Here is a 21,822-nt window from a genome sequence, read left to right on the forward strand (position 1 = left end):
ATGTGCAAAACATAAGGGGTGTTACAAGAGAGTACTAAACACAAAACAGAAGAAGAAAAGACGATAGATGCTTGATAGGAAAGAAGGAGCAGATCACACCAAAGCACCCACCAACCATCCAATAGTAAAAGTTTTACAGCACTTACAACACATCTAGATCATAACAGTGCCAACGATTTGAGTATTTACTAGAGAGTAACATTTGATGAAAAGAAAGAGAAGAAACAAGAGCGCTGCATATTTGATAGAAAAAATAAAGTTTCAGTTTTAGTGAGAGTTTTACGGCACTTACAACACATACAGTTCATATAAGTACCAATGATTAGAGGTGTTACTAGAGAGTGATATAAGAAGAAAAGAAAGAGGAGAGATAAGAACGTTGCATATTTAGTAGGAAAATACAAAAGTTTTAGGTTTAGTAAGAGTTTTACAGCACTTACAACACATATAGATCACATACGTGCCACAGATTAGAGGTGTTAATAGAGTGTAACATAATATGTAGAAAAGAAAAAGGAGAGCTAAGGGCAGTGGATTGGAAAGAATGAGAAAACCATACCAGAGCACCCACCAATCATTCACAGTCAAGGAAAAATAAGGACAATAAACAATACCCATAGAAACACCAACAAACACTACGAAAAAAAATCATGCGAAAAGCAAAGTTTAGGTTAAAAAGGAGCATATTATATATCTGAACCATATAAAAAATTTACTATCTTCCTCACCAAGAGGTTTGAGGTTGGTGTGCGTGTGTGTGCGTACGCGTGCGTGTGTGTGTGTGTGTGTGTGTGAGTGTAAAATGGGGAGCAAGTGGGCTAAGAGTAGGGAGACAGCTCTGTCATAAGCTGACAAAACGCCTTTTTTCACTTTTGGCTCTAAATTTTTCTAATTTGTTAAACCTTAACATCAGTCATCCTACTTGGGTGAAAAAAAATCAGTGAAACTAACTAGATTTGTAATAAATTAAAATTCAAAGCTTGAAGAATGCTTTTATAAGTGTTTATGCTGATTTTTAAAAACTTGTTTATCTCAAAACTGCTGTGAAAAAAAAAAAAGAAGAGTTTTGTCACTATTATCAGTTTAGGTCAGAACTGAGGTGTGCAGGAGAAAGTGGGTCAAGGAAAGGGGGGGGGGGGAGAAAGGGAGACCACCACTGACCAGCTGCCGGTTGATGTGTTCGTTCCTCTGCTTGAGAATCTCATCAGAGCGACTCAGCACGCCCGACTCAGCTCTCAGCTCGGCCAGCTCAGCACGTTTCTTCTTGTAGACGGTGCTCTTGCTACGCAGCTTGTTCACATAGCGTTTGAACTGGGGAGTCAGAGAACGAGACAGGATAAGACAAGATACATCTTTATTGAAGGGGTAGGGGATAAGAGATAATATAAAAAAAGAAAAGATAAAATAAGACACATTTTAACTTTTTAAACATTGAATTATTTTCCAAATTTTGACGGATCTTGTAAAACATGTACATGTAAGGGGGTGTACACGTAAAATATCCAAAAAATGGCTAAATTTGTGTAATAGTGAAAGAATATGTAGTTTATACATTCATTTTTAAATTCCGAGTCAAAATGAATCTATTCAGATTCGTCAGAGATTGTATTAGCAATAATGCTTCATGCACCCTGTGATCTGACAAGACGCTGGGACTGTGAACTTTCAGACAAGGTGAATTTCACCGAACGCTCTCAATATCCAATAATAAAATGATAATGATAATAATAATAATAATAATAATATAGTATCTTTACAATCTATATTATCACCAAAACGGAACCGGGAACATTCTTATGATTCTTGGTCTCTAATTAAGCGCTCAAACACTATCAAACTGACAAGAAATAGTGACCAACATGTGAATAACTGTTTCATGGTACTCCCGCGAAGAGTGGGTTCAATCCCTTTCCCTGACAACAGTCATTAACTCACTCACTGCCAGGCATTTCTCGGCAGGATAACTGAGGAATGCCAGGCTTTCGGGACCATTTTCAAAACCTCACTGTGGGCTTATTATTTTGTGTACAGCATTGAACTTTTCCACAAACAATGACATTGAAACATACTCAACAAATCCCCAAAAAAATTTTGTGATACCTTTACCGTGTGAAATTTTATGAGTTTGTGAATATGTGGCAAAATCGAGAAAAAAACCTTTTACATAACATTTAGGTGCTTGGTACATTCAGTCGATATGCATGCCTTTATATCTTTATCTCTGCAAGAAATAGATGTTGTATCAACTGACAAATGTTGAAGAGTCACTATGAAAAGATATCTGACAAATTTTATCATGCACATATAATCATGAGTCTACCCATCCTGAGCATCAACATCAGGGTGTGTGGTTGCAGGACGGGGCATGGCCACTTGGGGAGGGGTGTCACTACTTGAAGTTTGCTGTGCAGACCTAGGAGGGTCTATGTCAGCTGTATTCCTATCATTTGGGGTCTAAATCTACCTTGTGTGATCTTTGACGTTTGCGTGACAGGCCTGACCTGGGACCAAGAAGCATCGGATCATAGATTTGAGCATGGGAAACACCCGATTCTAGATCTAGCACAATGTTCATCTTAACTTGTGTCCGCACCTCTCCTATTTCCTTTCCTATACTCATTATCAACTCTGTATGATGGTTCATCATCACTGTCATCTGCAAAAAGATCTAAATCTGACCCCTTTTTGACGAATGGGTCCATCAATTCAAATGTTCCGACCTCGTTGAGACCCCGTCGCCATCATAACTGAGTATTAGTAGTTTTTAGTTTGTTTCGGGTGCGTTCGAAAAAATCAGATTTTTAAGTAGCTTATTCAAGGGAAGTTACTGCAACAATGCGGAACCGAAACTAAACTGGCTTATGTCGCCTACTTCGGACTGCCAAGCCCGAAACATGTCGAGGAATGTTTGTAAAATAGTAGTAAAAACGCACCTGACGAGTTTTGGGTTTGGCAGGCAGCGGTCTGCGCGGATCACCTGACAGGCTTCGGGCACTGCAGTGAGTGAGTTAACATTCCCTTCTGGCACCAAAAAAAAAACCTGAAAAAAACTTTGGGCACAATTTGTGCGGCAACACAAAACGAGCACACAAAACAAGCCATGGCTTACGTCTTCACCCTTGAGGACCTGCGCGCCTTCGGTGGAGCTGACCATCTCTCGCTTCTGCTCCAGTTCCTGCTGCGCCTGATTGTACTCGTCTCTCGCTGCTCGCAACGTCTCCGCGGCCGCCTCCTTCTTGTGCGAGATAATGCCCGCCTATGGGGAACCACAACAAAAAAAAGGATTGGTGAAAATAGGAAATGTGGGGGTAGGGTGGGGAAATGAATGGGAGAATTTCTCAGAAGTACACTTGCCAGGAAGTAGAGTTTGTTTCAGAATGCTTTCAGGTCTGCTGGGGTAACACTATTGGTTATAAAAGACATACAGCTTGCTGTTAAACAAAAATTTGTACTATAAAAATGTTATTTTTTCAATAAGTTTAGTTTAAGTTTTCGTCAGAGTTTTAGGGCACTTGTAATACAATAAGGTAATATAAGTGCCGAAGGTAGGAGGTGTCACCAGAGAGTAACATACACAAAAAAGGAAGGAGGAGAGATAAAGATGATAGATATTTGATAGGAAAGAAGAAGCAAAGCACACCAGAGTACCTGCCAACCATCCCCGAATTTCTTGGAAGAAAAAAAAATCGCAAATTGAGGAGAAATACTGAAAGAAGCTCACATAGCCCACTCACTAATTAAACCATCAAGAACAAAGAATTAATGCAGTTTCTGGAACATTTGAATACATTTAAGGGCCTTGAACATCTAGCTCTCAATGGTAAAACTGAAGGCAAAACGAGGCAAGGATAGACCCAGATGCATCTTACTTGAAGATCCTGAACAGATGGGTGACGGTGAAAGATATCCCTAACCTGTTGTATCCCTCACCTCAAGTATCCCCCACCTCTAGTATCACTCACCTGCTGCCTGAACAAAGACAGTTTGTCATCTGCCGGCTCCCCGCTCCGCATCCTCTTCTCAATCAGCTGATTCACCTCAGCGTTAAGTTCATTGATCTGTCAAATCAAACCAAACAACAACTCTTGTTACTATTGTTTAATTTCTATTAACTCTTTATCTCTGGCAAGCCGCTCCCAGTGGTTTGCAATCGGAACCACTGTGCCGGTGAGCCGCTAACAGCGGCTCGGGCACATTTTCTTTACCAAAACTTCGACGTCAAATTACTTTTTCTCTTATACCAGAAGTTCATTCATTAGATGAAGAACTATCACAATAGGTTTGCCAGTTTTGATTTTATGACCCATTTAATGACGTTTTTGTCATTTATAGATTTAGGACCTAAAAGGGGCCCCGGCGTAGTGGGTTTACACCCATCGGAGATAAAGAGTTAAAATCTAGGTGTTTTCACACCCCCGTCAATACAATTTAGATCATTTAGGAGACAGGCTTCAGACCCGACCTGTCTGGGCTAAACCACCCTGTAAGGGATACAACTTCCCGGCAGAAAGACCGAGATACTCGATAATATTTTCTCTCCACTTGGGAATTGAACTCAGGTCTCCTGAATGCAATGCTAAACCACAGATGATGATTTTTTAAATCTTTGTTGACGAAGGAAAACAGCCAATGACTCTCTCTCTGGGAAAGATGTGAGGTGCACACCAGTACTTTTGGACACCAAAGTGCAGGATCAGACCTTCTAGAGTGAGACTCAACACAAATCAATATCCGCCACTGATTGCACATTCGAAGTGCTAGCTCCTTCGCCCAACAAGTCCAATAAGTAGTTATTTTAACCCATTCGCTACGTATTATTTTCGGCTTGTGGACTAATTTTTTTTCGGGAGGGCGAATGAGATGATGACTAGTGGGCAGTTAAAAGGTCTTTGGGGCCACATATTCAAATAAATATCAACGTATTATATACCAATATTTTCAGTATGGTTTGTAAAATACATCTGTAATGATTATTTATGTATTTCTCAACTTTGGTTCCTGTAAGAGACGATTATGCAACACAATTTTGATTAGATGCGGATAAAATTTGAAAATTAAAAATTAATAATCTTTGGTGAAATTCCAAAAATATGTTTGCACCTAGTCAAATAATACATCAAAATAACCATAAATGAATATAAAACTGGAAAATATTGAAAAGTTTGCAGTTATTTACCTGCATTCCATAATATTTGTAGATTTTGAACATAACATCCGATATTGAAAAAAAAATTAAAAATTTTATAATCTTGAAAAACGATCACAAACAGAAAAAAACCCACTCGTATCTTATATGGAATTATTCAGAATTGCATTTGGAATAAACCTTTTGTGTAATTTCATCAAAAAGTAGTGATTTTGGGGAGAAAAAAATATTTTGACAATTTAGATCTAGACCTAGATCTAGCACTCAAAAAAATTGATTTCTCAATAACAGTGCTTTGGCAATATGAGTCCAATCGTATCAATATTATAAAAAAGAGTCCTACATTTCTTTAGTGGGCAAAATAATGATAGATTTTGTTGTGTAAAATTACTAAGACTGGTGTCCCGGCTATAATTTTAGCATTGCGATAAAACAAAGTCGAATAAACTACGAAATCGCGTTTCAAAACTGAATCTAAATTTCCGATTTTCAGTGGAAATGTTTGACCCGGAAGTCAACAATATATTATGACCTTTAATTTAACATGGATATGTGGATTGGAATAGAATCTAAGCTAAAATTGAAGATCGGTTCTCGAGCCGCCGGGGGCGGCTTAGTGTACTGACGGCACTTTAGCCACGCCCCCACGGCTCGGCATAGCGAATGAGTTAAGTTACTCAGGTCCCTCCCAACACTTCTTGCAGCCTTTCTGATCATCTTCTTTATTCTATGATGTGCTGCTTTCCAGAATTGCCAGCCCAGCAAGTTCTACCAAAAGTTAACGGTGTTTCTACTGTGGCCGTGAAGAACATTTCGTCACTGTCAAAAGCAATCCATTTAAGTCCAAATTTTGAGAATTTTTGATTTTCACACCCTCCCAAACCTCTATTAAAGATGCACCTCATAGGTACAACACAACAAAATCTAGTTGTTTTTTTGTCTCTGGTGTAAAGAGTACCCAGGCGGACTTAAATGGATTGCGAGCGACACCAACTACAGGGAGATCCCAAAAAAAACTGCACAACTTTTTTTTTCTATCTATCTTGCACAAAATTTGTCCTAGAATGTTGCAATTTGGGACAGATATAATTCATTCAAAAGAAATTTGTTGACATAAAATTCACTAAGAAGACATTTATTTTCGAAAAAGAAAATGGCTTTTATAAAAATCACCTATTTTACGCAAAATGCACGAATTGAAAAGATCTTGTAAGGAAAGTCATGAGATGATTGGTTTGCTTTTTCATTTCCATTAATTTTTAAAATCTAATCTTTCCATCTCTGTAACATTTAAACAATTTTTTTTCTCCTACAGAGTTAATAAAATATTTTACATAAATTCTGGAATCCAATGGTCTATATGTCCTCTTTTGGACTTGACACATTTTAGCACGTCATTCGTAATGTTCAGTGGTGGCCAAACACAAGCATCCACTCAACTATGAGTACTCAAAGCCACACACATTGTACACCTTACAGTATGGAGCTGTTTCTAGAGACAAAAGGGAGGGGGGGGTGAGGTTGCCTAAATAGACAGCATACGAGGAGTTGACATAACCTGAAAGGTGAATATGGGCTTCGCCAAGGAACCAAATGTCACAGAGGAAATGTTCACGCTTTTCAAGATGATCGAGGAGTCATAAACACACTGTAATCCCCTAATAGCTTCGCGAACGGGAAAATGGTACAGTAGTAGATGAAGATCTGCCTTGAGAATGCGGACCGTTGATAATTAGGAAAGTTATTGCTGCAGACATCGTCTATGGACAGACGTCTCATGGGGCTCATCTACTGAATTCTGCAACCTGCTGACGTTTAAAGGGATGCGAACAGTGTGTGTTTGACCCGAAATGGTCATTTGATCGGGAATGTTTAGTTCCTTAACATCAAAGAAGACCTTAAGGACACTTAAACATTATTTCTGTACCTTGTGCAAAACTTATGAAATGAGTTGGTGGTGAGGAAATGTTCAATCCAAAAACTCTCTGCTCTTTACTAATCTTAACCATGATTTCAGCAGGCAAAGGAAAGGAGAAAAACTATCTGCAAACTTCTGTTGGCCTGTTAGACTACTGTAGTATGCAATATGCCGCAATCGTTTGGATCTTTAGTGGTATGCCTGATGCGGTCTAGTGAGTCATGCTACAAACCTGAAAATCGGTTGTTGTTTTTATGAGCTGTGTAGATCAAAACAATTGTGTGGATTAATCTCAAATGAAAATCAGAAAAATTCCTTTTGACTTCCAAATGTTGTGTACAAATTTGAACCGCAAAGCTTCAGTGTGGAGGAAAATATTTTTTTTTAAAGTTGCACATTTTTTGGGGGGATCACCCTGTATTTGGAGGATGGGTGTATTCAAATTAAAGACCTGAGTTTCCTCAGAAAAAGAAAATACTCTAATTTACTTTTATACCAACAAAACAAAATTATTCATATGATTTTGAAAAGATAATTTGTTTTCAGATTTAAAAACAAAAAGACAATCAAAAACAAAAAGCAAAAAATTTTAAAAACCCAAAAAACATAATCAAATATATTAAATACAAAACAGCATGTAGCTCCGACCTCACCTGAGAATTCAGTTCCTCAAGGTCAGACTGGCCCATGGCGGGCACGGAGACGACCTTCTGCAGGTTCTGTATCATCTTGCCACGCTGCATAATGTCCTTAGGCAGCTGCTCCTTGACCATGTAGCCATTGGCCCGCGTCTCTTCCTCCAGCTTGTAGATCAGGGCTGGCCAAAGGAACAAGAAATTGTTTTAATAATAATAATAGTAATAAAAATAAATAATAATAATAATAATCCACACAAATTCCCGTTCAACAGCAATCTCTTTGTGCTTTGCAATCTATAATTATTACCCCAGCAGACCTGATAGCATTCTAAAAAGAATCTCAACTTCCTGAGAAGCATACAGTACAAGATGCCATTTTATAGGCCATAATACATGAACATACTGACAAGATCTTGTGCTGTCTATGGCTGGCTACCCATTCCCACCTGGTTGAAGTGAGGGAAATTCGTGCAAAGTGCCTTTCCTAAGGACACAATGTCAGACCTGCGGCTCGAGCCATCAATCCTGCAACCTCACGATTACAAGTCCGCTAGCGTAACTACTAGACTACCGATGAATATTTATTTCGACAGCTCCGTTATATGCCACTTTTTGTGAAAATCACTCACTTCTTTACATGTCGTTGATAACTGCATCGGTAGACAACTTTGCTTAAAAAAAAAGAAAATTAGCTCTTCTAAAAGCAATGATTCTGAAGTTGCTTCATTAGAGCAGTTAGAATTTCATGAACTGGATAATAAATCGAAGAATCAGATTTTTATTTCTCCTGAAAAATATTTTTTTTAATGACTCAAACAGTTAAGTCTTACACTAAACACGCAATTTATTGTTGATGTTTTAAGCCCAGAAAAGAATGTTTTTCCGGGGAGAGTCAAAACTTTCTTTCTTTTAACAATTGTACCAACATTGCATACCTTTTCTTTTTTTTCCTTTTCAACTTTCACTACAGGGTGTCTCCCGCTATACGCACCATGTGGAAAATACATATTATGGGCATGAACTATATAGTACTAAAATGCGTATTTATTGAACGCATCTTACAGTTCAAAACACAGTTAATTAATTTCCACTTTACAGGAACTGTTCGAAATGGATGCCCTCTTGCATGATGCACATCCAGAGTCGCAGCTTCCACTCACGAAACACGGCGTGCAAAACAGCAGAGTAGATGCAAGCGCAAGCTTTCTTGATTCTTTCTGAGTTCATTGACTCTTGTTATTTGTGGTAGGCCTTCGTAGACAAGAGCCTTGACATGACTCCACGAGTAGAAATCTAAAGGAGTTAAGTCAGGACTTCTTGGAGGCCATTCAATGGGTCCGCTTTGACCTATCCATTTTCCCGGGAACTGTGCATCAAAATATCTTCTTGCTTTGACTGAAAAATGTGGGGGAGTTCCATCTTGCAGAAAGTAAGTAGGAAAGTCACCATCATGTGTAACAAGAGATAGATAGGCTTCTTCATCCAACATTTGAATTTAACTGTCCCCTGTTACAGTATTGTTGAAGAAAAAGGGTCCAACCAACCGGTCTTTCCACAAACCACACCAGACCATTACTCTACTTGATCCTTGTTCTCTGCTTTCTGCCGTTAAGTGCAGGTTCGCCTGTGACCAGCATTGGTTGTTCTCACGATTACCATCACAAGTAACGTCGAAAATGGCTTCAACCGAAAAGAGAATTGATTTGCCAAAGTCTGCAGTCTAATCAAACTTAGATAAAACCCATTCGCAAAACACCATACGTCGGGTCAGATCATCCTCGTGGAGTCTGGACAGGTTGAAATTTGTATGGATAGAAATGACTTTTACATAGCAGGCGATGGATGGTATCTTTACTTGTGCCCACCCCCTGAGCTATCTGGCGTATTGAAGTGGTTGGGCTAGTCAAAAATCTTGCCAAAATGTCAACCTGTAAGTTATCAGGCAATGGATCAGTGTTTGTTCGTTTGGCATTCTGAACACTTCCCATCTCTTTGAATTTCTTAAACAATCTCCCCACCGTGGCGTGGGAGACGGGAACCTTGTCTGGGTGCCGACGATTGAATTCATCTGCAGGATCTCGCTGGCTTAAATTGCTTGCCAACATTACAATTTTGACCTTTTCTTGTGTTGACAACATTTTGACGTCCTCACTGTGTGTAGGTCTAACTTTGTTGAGCAGTTCAATATCAGTACACTTTTGTGCCATTGTATAGGCCTAGTGTATTATTTTCCCCATGGTGCGAGAGAAACCTTGTATTTATTTTTTGACAAAATAATATTTCTTGAGCACATCCAACCGATTGCACAGATAAGAAAACTGATTTTTTTTAAATTTAAAATTTTGGGCTTCATACATCTGAATAGCCCTCACCCCCAACCCACCCACACAAATACCCTCCCCCCCTCCCCCCTACTCACACACACACATCCACACAGAACTCACACTCAGGCGTTGCCCCTACACTGGCCTGTCTCATATCCCTCAACTGAGCCTCCAAACGTTTGATCCTCTGATCCAAGTGTGAGATCTGCAGTTGAAAAAATAATGTGGAAAATTAAAATCTATCTCATTTTATTAGAACATTTATGGTGATGATGTGATAACAAAGGCAGTTGTATAAAGGAGCCATATGTAAGTCATTGGTTAACTCCCAACATACCAAAGTCGTTTGTTAACTCCCAACAAACCAAAGTCATTTGTTCACTCCCAAAATACCACAGTCGTTCGTTAAGTCCCAACATACCAAAGTCATTTGTTAACTCCCAACATACCAAAGTCATTTGTTCACTCCCAACATACCAAAGTCGTTTGTTAACTCCCAACAAACCAAAGTCATTTGTTCACTCCCAAAATACCACAGTCATTTGTTAACTTCAAACATACCAAAGTCATTTTATAAACCCCAATGTACAGTAGTCATTTTCTGTAGCTTATTCACTTTCGTCTGATTGCAGTTAAAACAAGATAAAATGAAATCATTCTGTTTAATCATTTCAGATTTTAGCATACAGGTCTTAAAGTTGGATGACCAACAGAACATAAAAGCCCATTCACAAAGGTCACTGCAAACACATTTTTTTAATGTAAGCTAAAAGTGGGTAAAAAAAAAAAAGAATATACAGTATCCACCTAAAATATTTAAAAGTTGACAGATTTTCCTCAACACCACACTTTGAGGTACACCTAAGACACATGATTCAAGAGATGAGTGAGTAATTTTCATAAGTCACGAGGAGCACTTGAGGACGTCTAGACAGCCAGGGGATGAAATCTACAAGCTAACCCTGAAATGTGAGGGCAGGGTGGTGTCACTGTCTCAAAATGAGCAATTTGTATGAACGGTTATTTTAGTGATCCTGTATATGCAACCAAAGAGCGGATTTTAATATAGGGCCCGAAAAGAAGAACTTTTATTACAGGGGCAAGATTTTTTTTTTTAATGTTTTTGTTTGGTCGCCGGCCTGCAAAAGTGCCATTCAAAGTTTCGCGGGGATAGATAAATTAATAGATGAAGTACAACTTTTTTAGCGCGGTCAGACGAAAGTGAACAAGCTACAGCTCCCAACATACCAAAGTAATTTGCTAACTCCCAACATACGGTTGCCAATATTTATTAACTCGTAACATACTGAAACAGTAGTCATTTATAAAATCTCAACATACTGTAGTAGTTTATTCACCCCAAAACTACCATAGTCATTTGTTATCTCCCAACATATCCAAGTCGTTTGTTTATTCCCAACATACCGAAGTCATCTGCTCTTGTTTCTGGGTCCCAAGTCGCTTCTCTCGGTCTCTCTCCACCCGCAGGTTTTTGGCCACCGTCATCATCTTCTGCGAGTTGGGATGGGACTCCACCTACAGGAAGAACAGGCCAGGAAATTAACGCAAAGTGTCAAAAATTTGTGACATCAAAACAACGCCGTTCTAGCACAGATTTTTTTTTTACCGTATGGAATAAGAGAGTCTGCCCCCCCCCCCCCCCACACATTATTTCGTAACTGCGCTAGCAAAATAGCACATATCTCATTTTTGCTACTTTTGAGATGAAAAGAAAAAAAACTGTTTAACTAGACTATTTTTTTTGGGTGAAACTTGCCATGCATGTATCTTTTGTGACTGTTAGTGCACTTCTGTTTGGGTTTTTACCAAAGGTAGATAAAGTTCCATCAAACAAAACCACAACAAAAATAGTTGCATTTTCGCCCAACTCTGTATTTGTGCTATTTTCTAGTGTAGTGACAATATGTTTAAGTTAGAACAACTCTTGCTCCTTTAGTTTCTGGGGGGGAAACCAACAAAAACATGCAAATCTACCATTTAACAACATAAATCTTACTGAATGGGTCTGAATCCACAAATCATCATAATCCTTACTTGTTCTATTTCTCTTTAAGAAATATTCTGCTCCACTCATGCACTAGTTATCGTCAGACATTAAAAGACATATTATTATAATTATCAATTATGATTTTTAGGAATGATTTACAAGTGTAGCCTTTTGATTAGCTACTGAAGTTATTGAGCTGTATTCAGGGTTCCTGCCATGAACTTCCCATCAAATTCAAGGAGGTTTCAAGGAGAAATTTTTTTAATTCAAGGAGATTTGGTCCGGAAATTCATGACGAAAGCCTATTTTCCATAGGCCTACACTTGTCAGAAAGGAATCATCTTAGTTTCGATTTTCCTACAAAAACTGTTCCCAGGGTGACTGCAAACCCGCCAGCTTCTCAATTTTCCAGGGGGGCTCATCCATTCTCAGGGCATGTTACATAACAATGACAGTGCATGTTCCATTTATATATTATATATAATATATACACAGACGCATGCGCGCACGCACGCATGTAGGTACATTATATACAGTCAACAACATGTCAGTGTGGCACTGGGATACTGTGTTATTTAGGTATTTCAGTCTGTTCTTATGCTTATTTATATTTTCCCCTCATCATATTCGCCTTAGATATAAACTATATAAATGAATCTTGCTTTGAGCCTGAGAAAAGGCCTAGAACCAGAATATGGACGGTCAAAAACCAGTGTGGGTGTCAAGGTTTATACAACAAACATGAAGACAAAAATTATTGCTCAAACTCAAAGTAGAGTAGTAACATTATATTAACATGAATGGCTCAAGGAGACCTTATTCAGTGTGAGAGGTGTAAGAACTGTGGGAGGGAAAGATGCAGTGACACTGAAAATCTGCGAATCTTGAACAGAAAGCTAAAATATAGAATATACAATACAAATTATCCCAATTTACTATCAGCTACCCCATGAAACGGGAACCCTTTAGTTTAAAAAAAAGACGGCTTACAAGATTTGAGTGTGACAGACCCTGATTCCACACAAGGCCTGCACCAATGTGCGCTTTGCAGAGAGCTCTAGAATTTAAATCTAGATCTAATATATTAGCAACCAAAATTCTGAAAAGTAAAATCTACTTTCAAGTTCAGTTTTTGTCATCCGGTGTTGCCTTCAACCCCATCCCCCCCTCCCCCGCGCGCGTCTTTAAAAAAAATCAATTATCCCCCCATTCTTGAGTTCTATACTTTGCAGCGCTCAGACTTTACATGAATTTTGGTGACCTCACGCCGATACTCACAATGTGATGAAAACGCACAGGTTCAATGACCGGTCACGATGGCGAGCCCAACAAGAAGCTTGTATACCTTTCTTTTTTCTTTTTTTTTTCCACAAGTGACAGCACAGGACAAGATTTATTTTCATGGCGACACAGCGCTTGTAATGCAGAACCTGCACGTTACAAATGTGGCGTTATCAGACTACTATAGGCCCTACCGGCAAATTTCTGTGTGGTAACGAAAACGAAAGTAAATCCTGATTTTCCCGATCGAGCTTCAGTATCGCACACACTTCCACTTGCTGCCGCCATAACCGCCTGTGCTCATGTAATGTACTCTCAGGCCGGGAAAAGCCGAACGAATTTTATAAAATATTATATCACAATCGCGACCGGGTAATTCCAGGGGCCCCCCAGGATTCCCGGGGCCTGGCAGTCACCCTGTGTTCCTGTCCGATCTGACAAAATTCAAGGAGTTTTCAAGGAGATTTTTCCTTGAATGCAAATTCAAGGAGTTTTCAAGGACATTTTTCCTTGAATGCAAATTCAAGCAGTTTTCAAGGACTCCTTGAATTCAAGGAGGCCGCGGGAACCCGGTGTATTTCCAGGCTCTAGTATAAACAAATTAGGTGGAGAAAATAAGTGACATTCATTAACATCTAACAACAGTAAGTATTTCTATCCATCTCATACTTATGTACACACTTTCTAACTAACAAGATGCCACTGGTATTTTGTTGAAACACTTGAAAATTAACGAACCAGCGTTTACAAAAAACAAAAAAAAGCAGTCAAAAGACATAACTTTTATGGAGTTGCACAGAAAACAAATGCTCAGAATGTTAACTGTTTTTCTTGTGAGAACGATGGAATAATGGGTAAAAATAGCGGACAAACAGCAACTTAGAGTTACACAGTTCTATCTTGAGTTGCTAAGACCATGAGGTCAGAAATCAAATGTTCTATCTGCTCTATCAAAGTTGCAAGATTATTCAGAGTTGTTATCATGATATTCAAAGAATTGCATTAGATAAATTTTGACATAAAAAACTCAAATTTTTAGCGTCAAAGTTTTCAAAACTATGTACTGAGTGGATAGCACTGTGTAATTCTACGGAAGCGATCCTTGTATATGACAAACTCATCAAAATAATATAGATTGTGCAGTTGAGCGGGAATTTGTGCTATATAAATGCCATCTTTTATTATTATTATTATCATTATGATTATTATCAAACTATCATACTGTCCAAATAGTTTTAAGAAATTACAAACATCACCTTTCTCCTGAGCCTCTCGATTCTCTTAAGGAGCTGCTCCTTCTCCTCCTCCATATTGGTGATGTCTTTCCGAATCTCCGACGTGTTGAACCCCGAGTTTTTCAACTGCTCCGACTGCTTATGCAGCTCCTTGAATGTTTCCATCAGTTCCTCGTACTAGGAACAAAAATAAATACATTTTTTAAAAGGTAAAAGCGCTAGAAAGACAGCCCAAAAATGTTTAACTCTTTTTATATCCTGGCCTAACCCCTACGGACTCTGTTCCCGTTCTGGGGCTGCCGCGCCATAAGAGTTGCAATCCAATGTGTATATTTTCAAAGTGCTGCATTTCTTACATTTACTCTTAGACTTTAAGGAAATTTGGCAGTTATGTTAGAAATTAAGTGTAGTTTTTGTAAATGTATGTGGTAAGTACCGTTAGGAATCATACCAATTGCACCATGTAGATTTTGAGGTGTATTCAACCCTCCAACTTGACCCAGATTGCCGCCCCCACGACGTCCCCTTGGATTTATAGATCTACCCCTACCCATCGGTACTACACAAATTCCAGTGCTGGACCCTTCACAGGGCTGCCTACCTCAAAGTTCCTATTTCAGGTAGATTCAGGGTCAGTTTCAGGTAGTTTGGCCCAAAAAATCAGGTAGTACAAAGACAAAGAAGGAAAAAAAAGATAATCGTTGCCCCATCGGACGCGCTTGCTTTCCGTGATATTGGGTAATTATATTATGAAAACTTGTTTGCACATGTGTGTGTGCCTGTGTGTGCATGTGCGTATGCTCTCGTGTGTGTTTATATATGTGGGGAGGGGAAGGGGGTGTTTGGGTGTGCACAAGTTACGATGAACAGTGTATGTAATGAGGCGAAGTTTGTTTTTTTTTAAAGCATTTATGGACTATTGTTCAAGGCACCCATCATTCAGTATTGAATCTGGAATTGAGTGCAGAGTGACTGCCAAACTGACTTCAAAACCCCTAGCCCATACCAATAGAAACTATATTAAAACATATTTCCCAACACTAGCATAGGACACTGATAAGTCCTTTGTGACTTAGGTATGACAGACAATTAATTTTAACTAGTTTTACCCTAAAAATACCAAATGAATCCTGATCTGGGCCTGAGGAGAGGCAAAAACAACATCAACTGCCAAAACCATGTTTGGTTTCAGCAAGCAATCATGGATTTTAAAAAGCATGCAAGACAAGACTTATTTAAAAAACCTTTATAGTTAGGCTTACGGCACAGCAAAAAGTGAAAATAAAAGAGAGCGTGTACTGAGAGCTGGAGCTGGAAGACTGAGAGCGCAGGATGTAGTGATGCTGAAAACCTGGCAATCAGTGCATCACCGCATCATGGACTAAATATAGATTTTTTTTCAAAATGCTAAATCACAGTACCAGTTTTTAACAACAAGCCATCATGATGCATAGGCATCCAACATAGAGCTTTCCGAGGGTTGAAAATGCCATTTCCTCATTGCCACTGTTCAATTTGTCATCACTGACAAATCCAACAAATCCGGGAACACCAACCTTGAAGATACAACCATCAAACAGTGCTCTAATGTTCTCTCATTTATGCACTCGATTGTCGAATGTCAAAACCACTTTCACATATCGTTTTTTTATCTTAGCATCAGTTTCTCGCATCGCTGCCTTATCCTGCTGCCATAGACTTTATTGTGTCAAACACCTCCCGTCAATTCCTAAGCCCTGCAGCAACGCTCCTACTTTGAATGAGCTTTGATTACCCCAGCAACCATCGGTCGGTCCCTTACGCATGCCACACTTACACGATGCGAACTTGCACAGGTTCAGAGACCGGTCACGATGACATGCCCGACAATCTAGAAATCGGAGGACGCTTGTTTCCTTTTTTCTTCCTTTTTTGTCATTATTGAGACATCAGTGAGAATATCGATTTAATTTACACTTAAATTTGTATGGCGACACTGTGTTTTTTATGCACAAACTGCATGTTGCAAATTTTTATTAACTGTAAATCTAATGTTAACAAACTATCACCGGACAATTCTGAGCGGTAACGAAAGCGAAAGTACACCTACACTTCTGCCTGCTGCCATAGCCGCTAATTTGCCTGAAACGTACTCTCGGACTGGGGAAAGCCGAACTTAATATTATCACAAACGCGACTGGTACAATATGAACTCAGATTTGGTTTCGAGGACTTTGTGCATTTTCTCGGGTTTCAGTGATTTTTTTTTTCAGATTCCCGCAGTCCCCCTGCGTAGAATCCTCATTTGGTACAGACCAATTCTATAGACCAAGACATATTTTAGAATGTTTTGCTTCGATATCGATTTTCTTTCTACATTCACAATTCTATAGACAGATCTTAGCCGATATGTACGTGAAAAACTATTGCCGACCGAACGGCACAGATAGACAATGGTCGAGTGAAATGCGCAATCAAGCAGTATCTAATACAACTTATTGCTGGGAGCTGCTGTAAATATTTGACAAATTATGGAGGCAAGTACTCTCTCTCTCTCTCTCTCTCTCTCTCTCTCTCTCTCTAACGCATGGAGGTGATATGATAATGCGGCAAGTACGGATTTCCGCAAAAACAAAGAAGAGTGAAAGCACTGCAGAATGGGTTGGTTTTTTTCCTTCTTTCGGCACCCATCGAAAATCCGGTAGTTTTGACTGCTTTATTGGTATGGCCGTAGAACAGGCCCAAAATCGGTATCTACCGGAAAAATCGGTAGATATAGGCAGCCCTGCCTTCACCATGATCTGAATTGCTATTAGATGAGTCTCATTCCTGTTCATTATCATCCATAACGGAATTACGGCACTTGATTCAGAGTTACTTTCATCAAATTAGTCTCATTCTCCCTCACAATCCAGCGCCACTTCAAGAAGTACTTCGGCGGTTAGAAACGTGAGTTTTTCTACTTTTTTTAGACATCTTTCAAGCTTCTACACCCATCAAAAACAAACAAACCACTGTTCATTGGAAAACTTAAATATTCAGACAGAGCTAGCATTGCCATCTTTGAGTATTTTGGTAATTACAAGCAGAGCTAGCTGTTTGACATGACCGTAGCCCGGATAAAAAGAGATAATCATTTCCACATGAAATGACTCTGAAGAATTCTTGGAATCAAACGGCAAGATAAAATACCAGAGACCAAAGTTCTCAAAAGAGCAAATGCCGAGAGTCTGTTCTCTAAGCTCAAAAGGACACAACTTCCATGTAAGAATGCCAAGTGTCAGAAGTAGAATTCATAAAAAAATGGCCACCAAAGTTTGGTGACTTCGAAAGCTGTCATGTCCTTGGAAACTATGCATTTACATTTCTTAAGCCTTTCAACAATATTTTTCGGTAAAATCCACACAGGAATGTGTCTTTACATGGACAACAAAAAAGGTGTTGAGCCTAAACATAAAATTTGATAAAAACAGCCAAATGAGCGGAGAAATACCAGTTTCTTCAAATTAATTATTTTAACGAGCATCTGATTTCACCATGATGCCACACACTTATCATTCACTATCATCACCTGCTGGAATATCCCAGACATCTCTTCCTCCGCCATTATCTCCGGAGGCACGTCGATCTTGACCAGGAACTTGGCCAGGTAAGCTCGCTTTTGAAGCTCCGGAACTTTCTGCAACAGCCATTCCAGGATAGGGAAAATGACGGGCTTCTCTCCCTGGACCAGGCCCGCTCGGAACTCACTCCTGCAACAAACAAAATGACAGAAATAGTAAAAGTCGTAACAACCATTAAAATTTGTGAACATCGACTGAGAGAAGAGAAAAATACATTGAAACAGTTGCTAAGCACAGACTCCTGCAAGAGACAGAACAACAGAAATAAAAGTAATGATTCAATGAAGATTTAATAACATCCACTGGAAGAAAACAAGGGCATTGATCTAAAATTTCTCGGAAAATGTGTGAGCAAAAGTGCTCTTTTTTTTTTAATACAGGGTGATCCAAAAAAAAAAACAGTAAAACTTTTTTTGTTAATATTTTCCTCCACACTGAAGTTTTGCTTTTCAAATTTATACACAATATTTGGAAGCCAAAAGGAATTTCTACACAGCTCGTAAAAAAAACAACCCATTTTCAGCTACGTCCCCATTTTTGTAGAATGAGGCACTAGTACGCATTAGGCCTACCTCTAAAAATCCCGACAATTGCGCCATATTGCAAACTACAGTAGTCTAACAGGCCAACAGAAGTTTGCCGATAGTCTTCTCAAGTTTCCTTTGCCTGCTGAGATCATGGTTAAGATTAGTACAAAGGAGAAAGCTTTTTGTATTGAACATTTCCTCACCACCAACTCATTTCATAAGTTTCGCACAAGGAACGGAAATAATGTTAAAGTGCCCTTAAATCCTTCTTTGATGTCAAGGGTAAAAATAGTCCATCAGTTAGGACCAGTAGAGAATCAGAACTAAAAATTCCCAGATAAATCCATGGTACAGAAATCAGTAGATAAGCCCCATGACACATTTGTCCGTAGATGATGTCTGCAACAATAACTTTCCTACTTCTCAGCGGTCCCCGTTCTCAAGGCAGATCTTCATCTACGACTTTACCTTTTTCCCGTTCGCGAAGCAATCAGAGGACAGCAATGTGTTCATGATTGCTCGATCGTCTTGAAAGTGCGAACATTTCCTCTTTGGCATTTGATTCCCTGGCAAAGCTTGTATACACCTTTCAGGTTATATCAACTCAACAAATGCTATTTCGGCAACCTCACCTCCCCCCAATTGTCTCTAGAAACAGCTTCATATTGTAAAGTATACAGAGTGTTAAGTGGCTTTGAGTACTCATGGTTGAGTGGATCCTTGTGTTTGGCCTCCAATAAACATTACAAACGACGCGTTAAAATGTGTCAAGTCCAAAGGAGACCATTAATTCGTCCCTCAAAACACGAACTAGCATAAGCCACATTTTGTTAGTTTTGCAGGAGAGACGTTTAAAGATTTGGGCGATTTTCACCGTCCCATTGTGGCGTCATATAGCCGATCCTGCCGTTAATATTTTGACATAATGTGTGTGGGCCAACTACTTTTCAATTGGCTAGAAGCATCTTTGTGAGAATAGTAGGTTTTAATAGAAAAATGACCTTTTTGTCTGATACGCTACTATGTGCTACGTCAATGAAAGCCTCAATGTGTGGCTTACGTTACTAGATTGTTGGATACGTTAGTACGTGCTTTTGTATTCTAAAGCGTATATTATTATACTATATATACGTTCATTGCGTGGCTTACGCCTAAATGGTAACTTCCAAATAACAATAAAATGCAAAGAAAGATCAATTTGGTTTAAATTCGCCGGCTGTATTATCCGTGACAAATGATGTTAACAGCAACTCGGAATATGAAGGCGTCAACTGTATATGATTTTTAAAAATAGTAACTCGCAGTTCCATGATATTGTTCCACGAAAATGAGTCTTCTGTATCAGATCCTCTTCGTGCGACCAGGATTCTAAAGTCTTTTGATAAGCCTTTGAGATCCAGAAAGTCTTTAGACTGCATCTGATTCACCTAGTAAGGTTTTTGAGGGCGAGCGAAAGACATCACTGTAGCTACATGAGAAGGAGGAAACAAATCCCCAGCCCTCTTCAGGGCACTGTGTGCAGAATCACCCTCATTCTGACGATGGTTTGTTTCAAAGAACCTCAAAGAAATCTCTAGGCTCTTCAAGATTCACACTATTGCTCACTGTATACAACATCTTCGCAGGCGTAATCAAATTTTTTTATGCCATGGTCGTCATAAAACTTCAGGGCACGGTGAACTGTAGTTGAAATTTCCGAGGATCCAGGTTTGCTTTGCGTTTCATTCCAAGTGAAGCAGTAACACTCTCTGTTAGCAATGTTAAACAAAGTCAGGTTGGAGTTCGACAACCTCCTTTTGTAAAAGATGGCACTCTCATGAGACATAGGGAGGTAAATGACCTGCTGCAAATCAAAACTTGCACTGAGAATGTTTTCACTTTCCTGAGCCTCTTTCTTGCACTTGCATACATCCTTTATTTCCCTGACCTTTTTCTTTTTTCTCCCACATGGATCTCAAACTTTTCCCCAAGACCTATCTTTGTTTCTTCATTTCCTAGATGATAATTGACACAAAGAGAGCACTGGTCTTTATAGGGTCGGTGGATTGACAGATTTTTAGTTTTGAATACATGGTTGTATGTAGTGAAGCTTGGTGGCCTTGTTTTGGGTATCCATTCCTGGATGAACATGTGGTACATGTGCCGTTTGCTGAGTCCAGGGCTCAGATACTCTCTTGTTGATTTTTCTCCACAGTAATGAGATTCGACTTCAGGAAATCTGTCGAAGTGATCTGATATTGCTTTGGGCACAAATGCATATCTTTCTCTTTCTGCCTCAGACTGTGTCCCACTTCGTGTGTCCTTCTCAGCTCTACCAGTGGAAGTAACTTTGTTCAATGCCGTCCTGGCGCTCTGTTCTGAAAAGCCCAAAGTGTTAAAGAAAAGCAATTTGCTGACTGGAACAAAACTCTCCTCAACTGTAAGCATGTATTGTCTGGTATTACTTCTTCGTGATTCGCCTTCAGTGTATTTCCTCTTTGTTTTACGGCATTTGACATGCCTCACAAGAAACTCCCGTTTCATTCTTAGATCTCCAAGAGAGTGATACGAATAAAAAATGGCCTGCCTCTGCTCGTCAGTAATTGTTGAGCATTGTTTCTTGTGCTTTGTACACGTGTCTCCTTTAAACCTTGCTTTTATGTGTTTGGCGGGCACGTCTTTTTTGTCTTCATGCTTGTGTACTCTTGTCCTAAATTCCTCTTCATTTTGGATTCCTTCTGCTTTTTTTATCTGAGTTTCTCTTCCTTACTAACTTCTTTCTCACTTCCCCCCCACTGTGTACTGCTCGGGAACTGATCTTTGCATTCTTCCAACCCCCACATCAATGACTGTTTCCTTTGTCTGAAACTGATTGGGAGCATCCGTGTTCACATTCACACCAGCGAGAATCTTACCTACAGTTTTTATACGTTGTTTTTTTTTTTCTTTTTGACCTTCTTGTGCTTTTCCCATGTTGAACACACGATGCAATCTCTTCATTGAAATGATCAAAGCAAAGAAGGATTTCACAATCAGGACAAGCCGCCCATACTTCAGCATTGCACCTTCTGGCCTCGCTTTGTTCCAGGGTTGAATTCCGGATCGCCATCTGAGTCGTAGTCACACACTGACATTTCATCACTGTCAGCCTCACTAAGCATATC

General features: G+C 39.3%; 1 protein-coding gene across 1 annotated transcript in view; it reads right to left on the reverse strand.

Moving 5' to 3' along the window:
- The window catches only part of LOC101847283 (intraflagellar transport protein 81 homolog), a 53,364-nt gene that overhangs the window by 14,016 nt on the left and 17,526 nt on the right, over window positions 1-21,822 (reverse strand). Inside the window, exons 4-11 of the mRNA XM_005106088.3 lie at window positions 18,101-18,281; window positions 14,572-14,727; window positions 11,452-11,562; window positions 10,147-10,231; window positions 7,718-7,881; window positions 3,963-4,058; window positions 3,110-3,256; window positions 1,162-1,311 (exon numbers count right to left, since the gene is read on the reverse strand). Of these exons, the coding sequence (XP_005106145.1) occupies window positions 1,162-1,311; window positions 3,110-3,256; window positions 3,963-4,058; window positions 7,718-7,881; window positions 10,147-10,231; window positions 11,452-11,562; window positions 14,572-14,727; window positions 18,101-18,281 (1,090 nt within the window). The remainder of the gene's footprint in view (window positions 1-1,161; window positions 1,312-3,109; window positions 3,257-3,962; window positions 4,059-7,717; window positions 7,882-10,146; window positions 10,232-11,451; window positions 11,563-14,571; window positions 14,728-18,100; window positions 18,282-21,822) is intronic.

This window comes from Aplysia californica, unplaced genomic scaffold (assembly GCF_000002075.1).
Source record: "Aplysia californica isolate F4 #8 unplaced genomic scaffold, AplCal3.0 scaffold00512, whole genome shotgun sequence".
NCBI lineage: Eukaryota > Metazoa > Mollusca > Gastropoda > Aplysiida > Aplysiidae > Aplysia > Aplysia californica.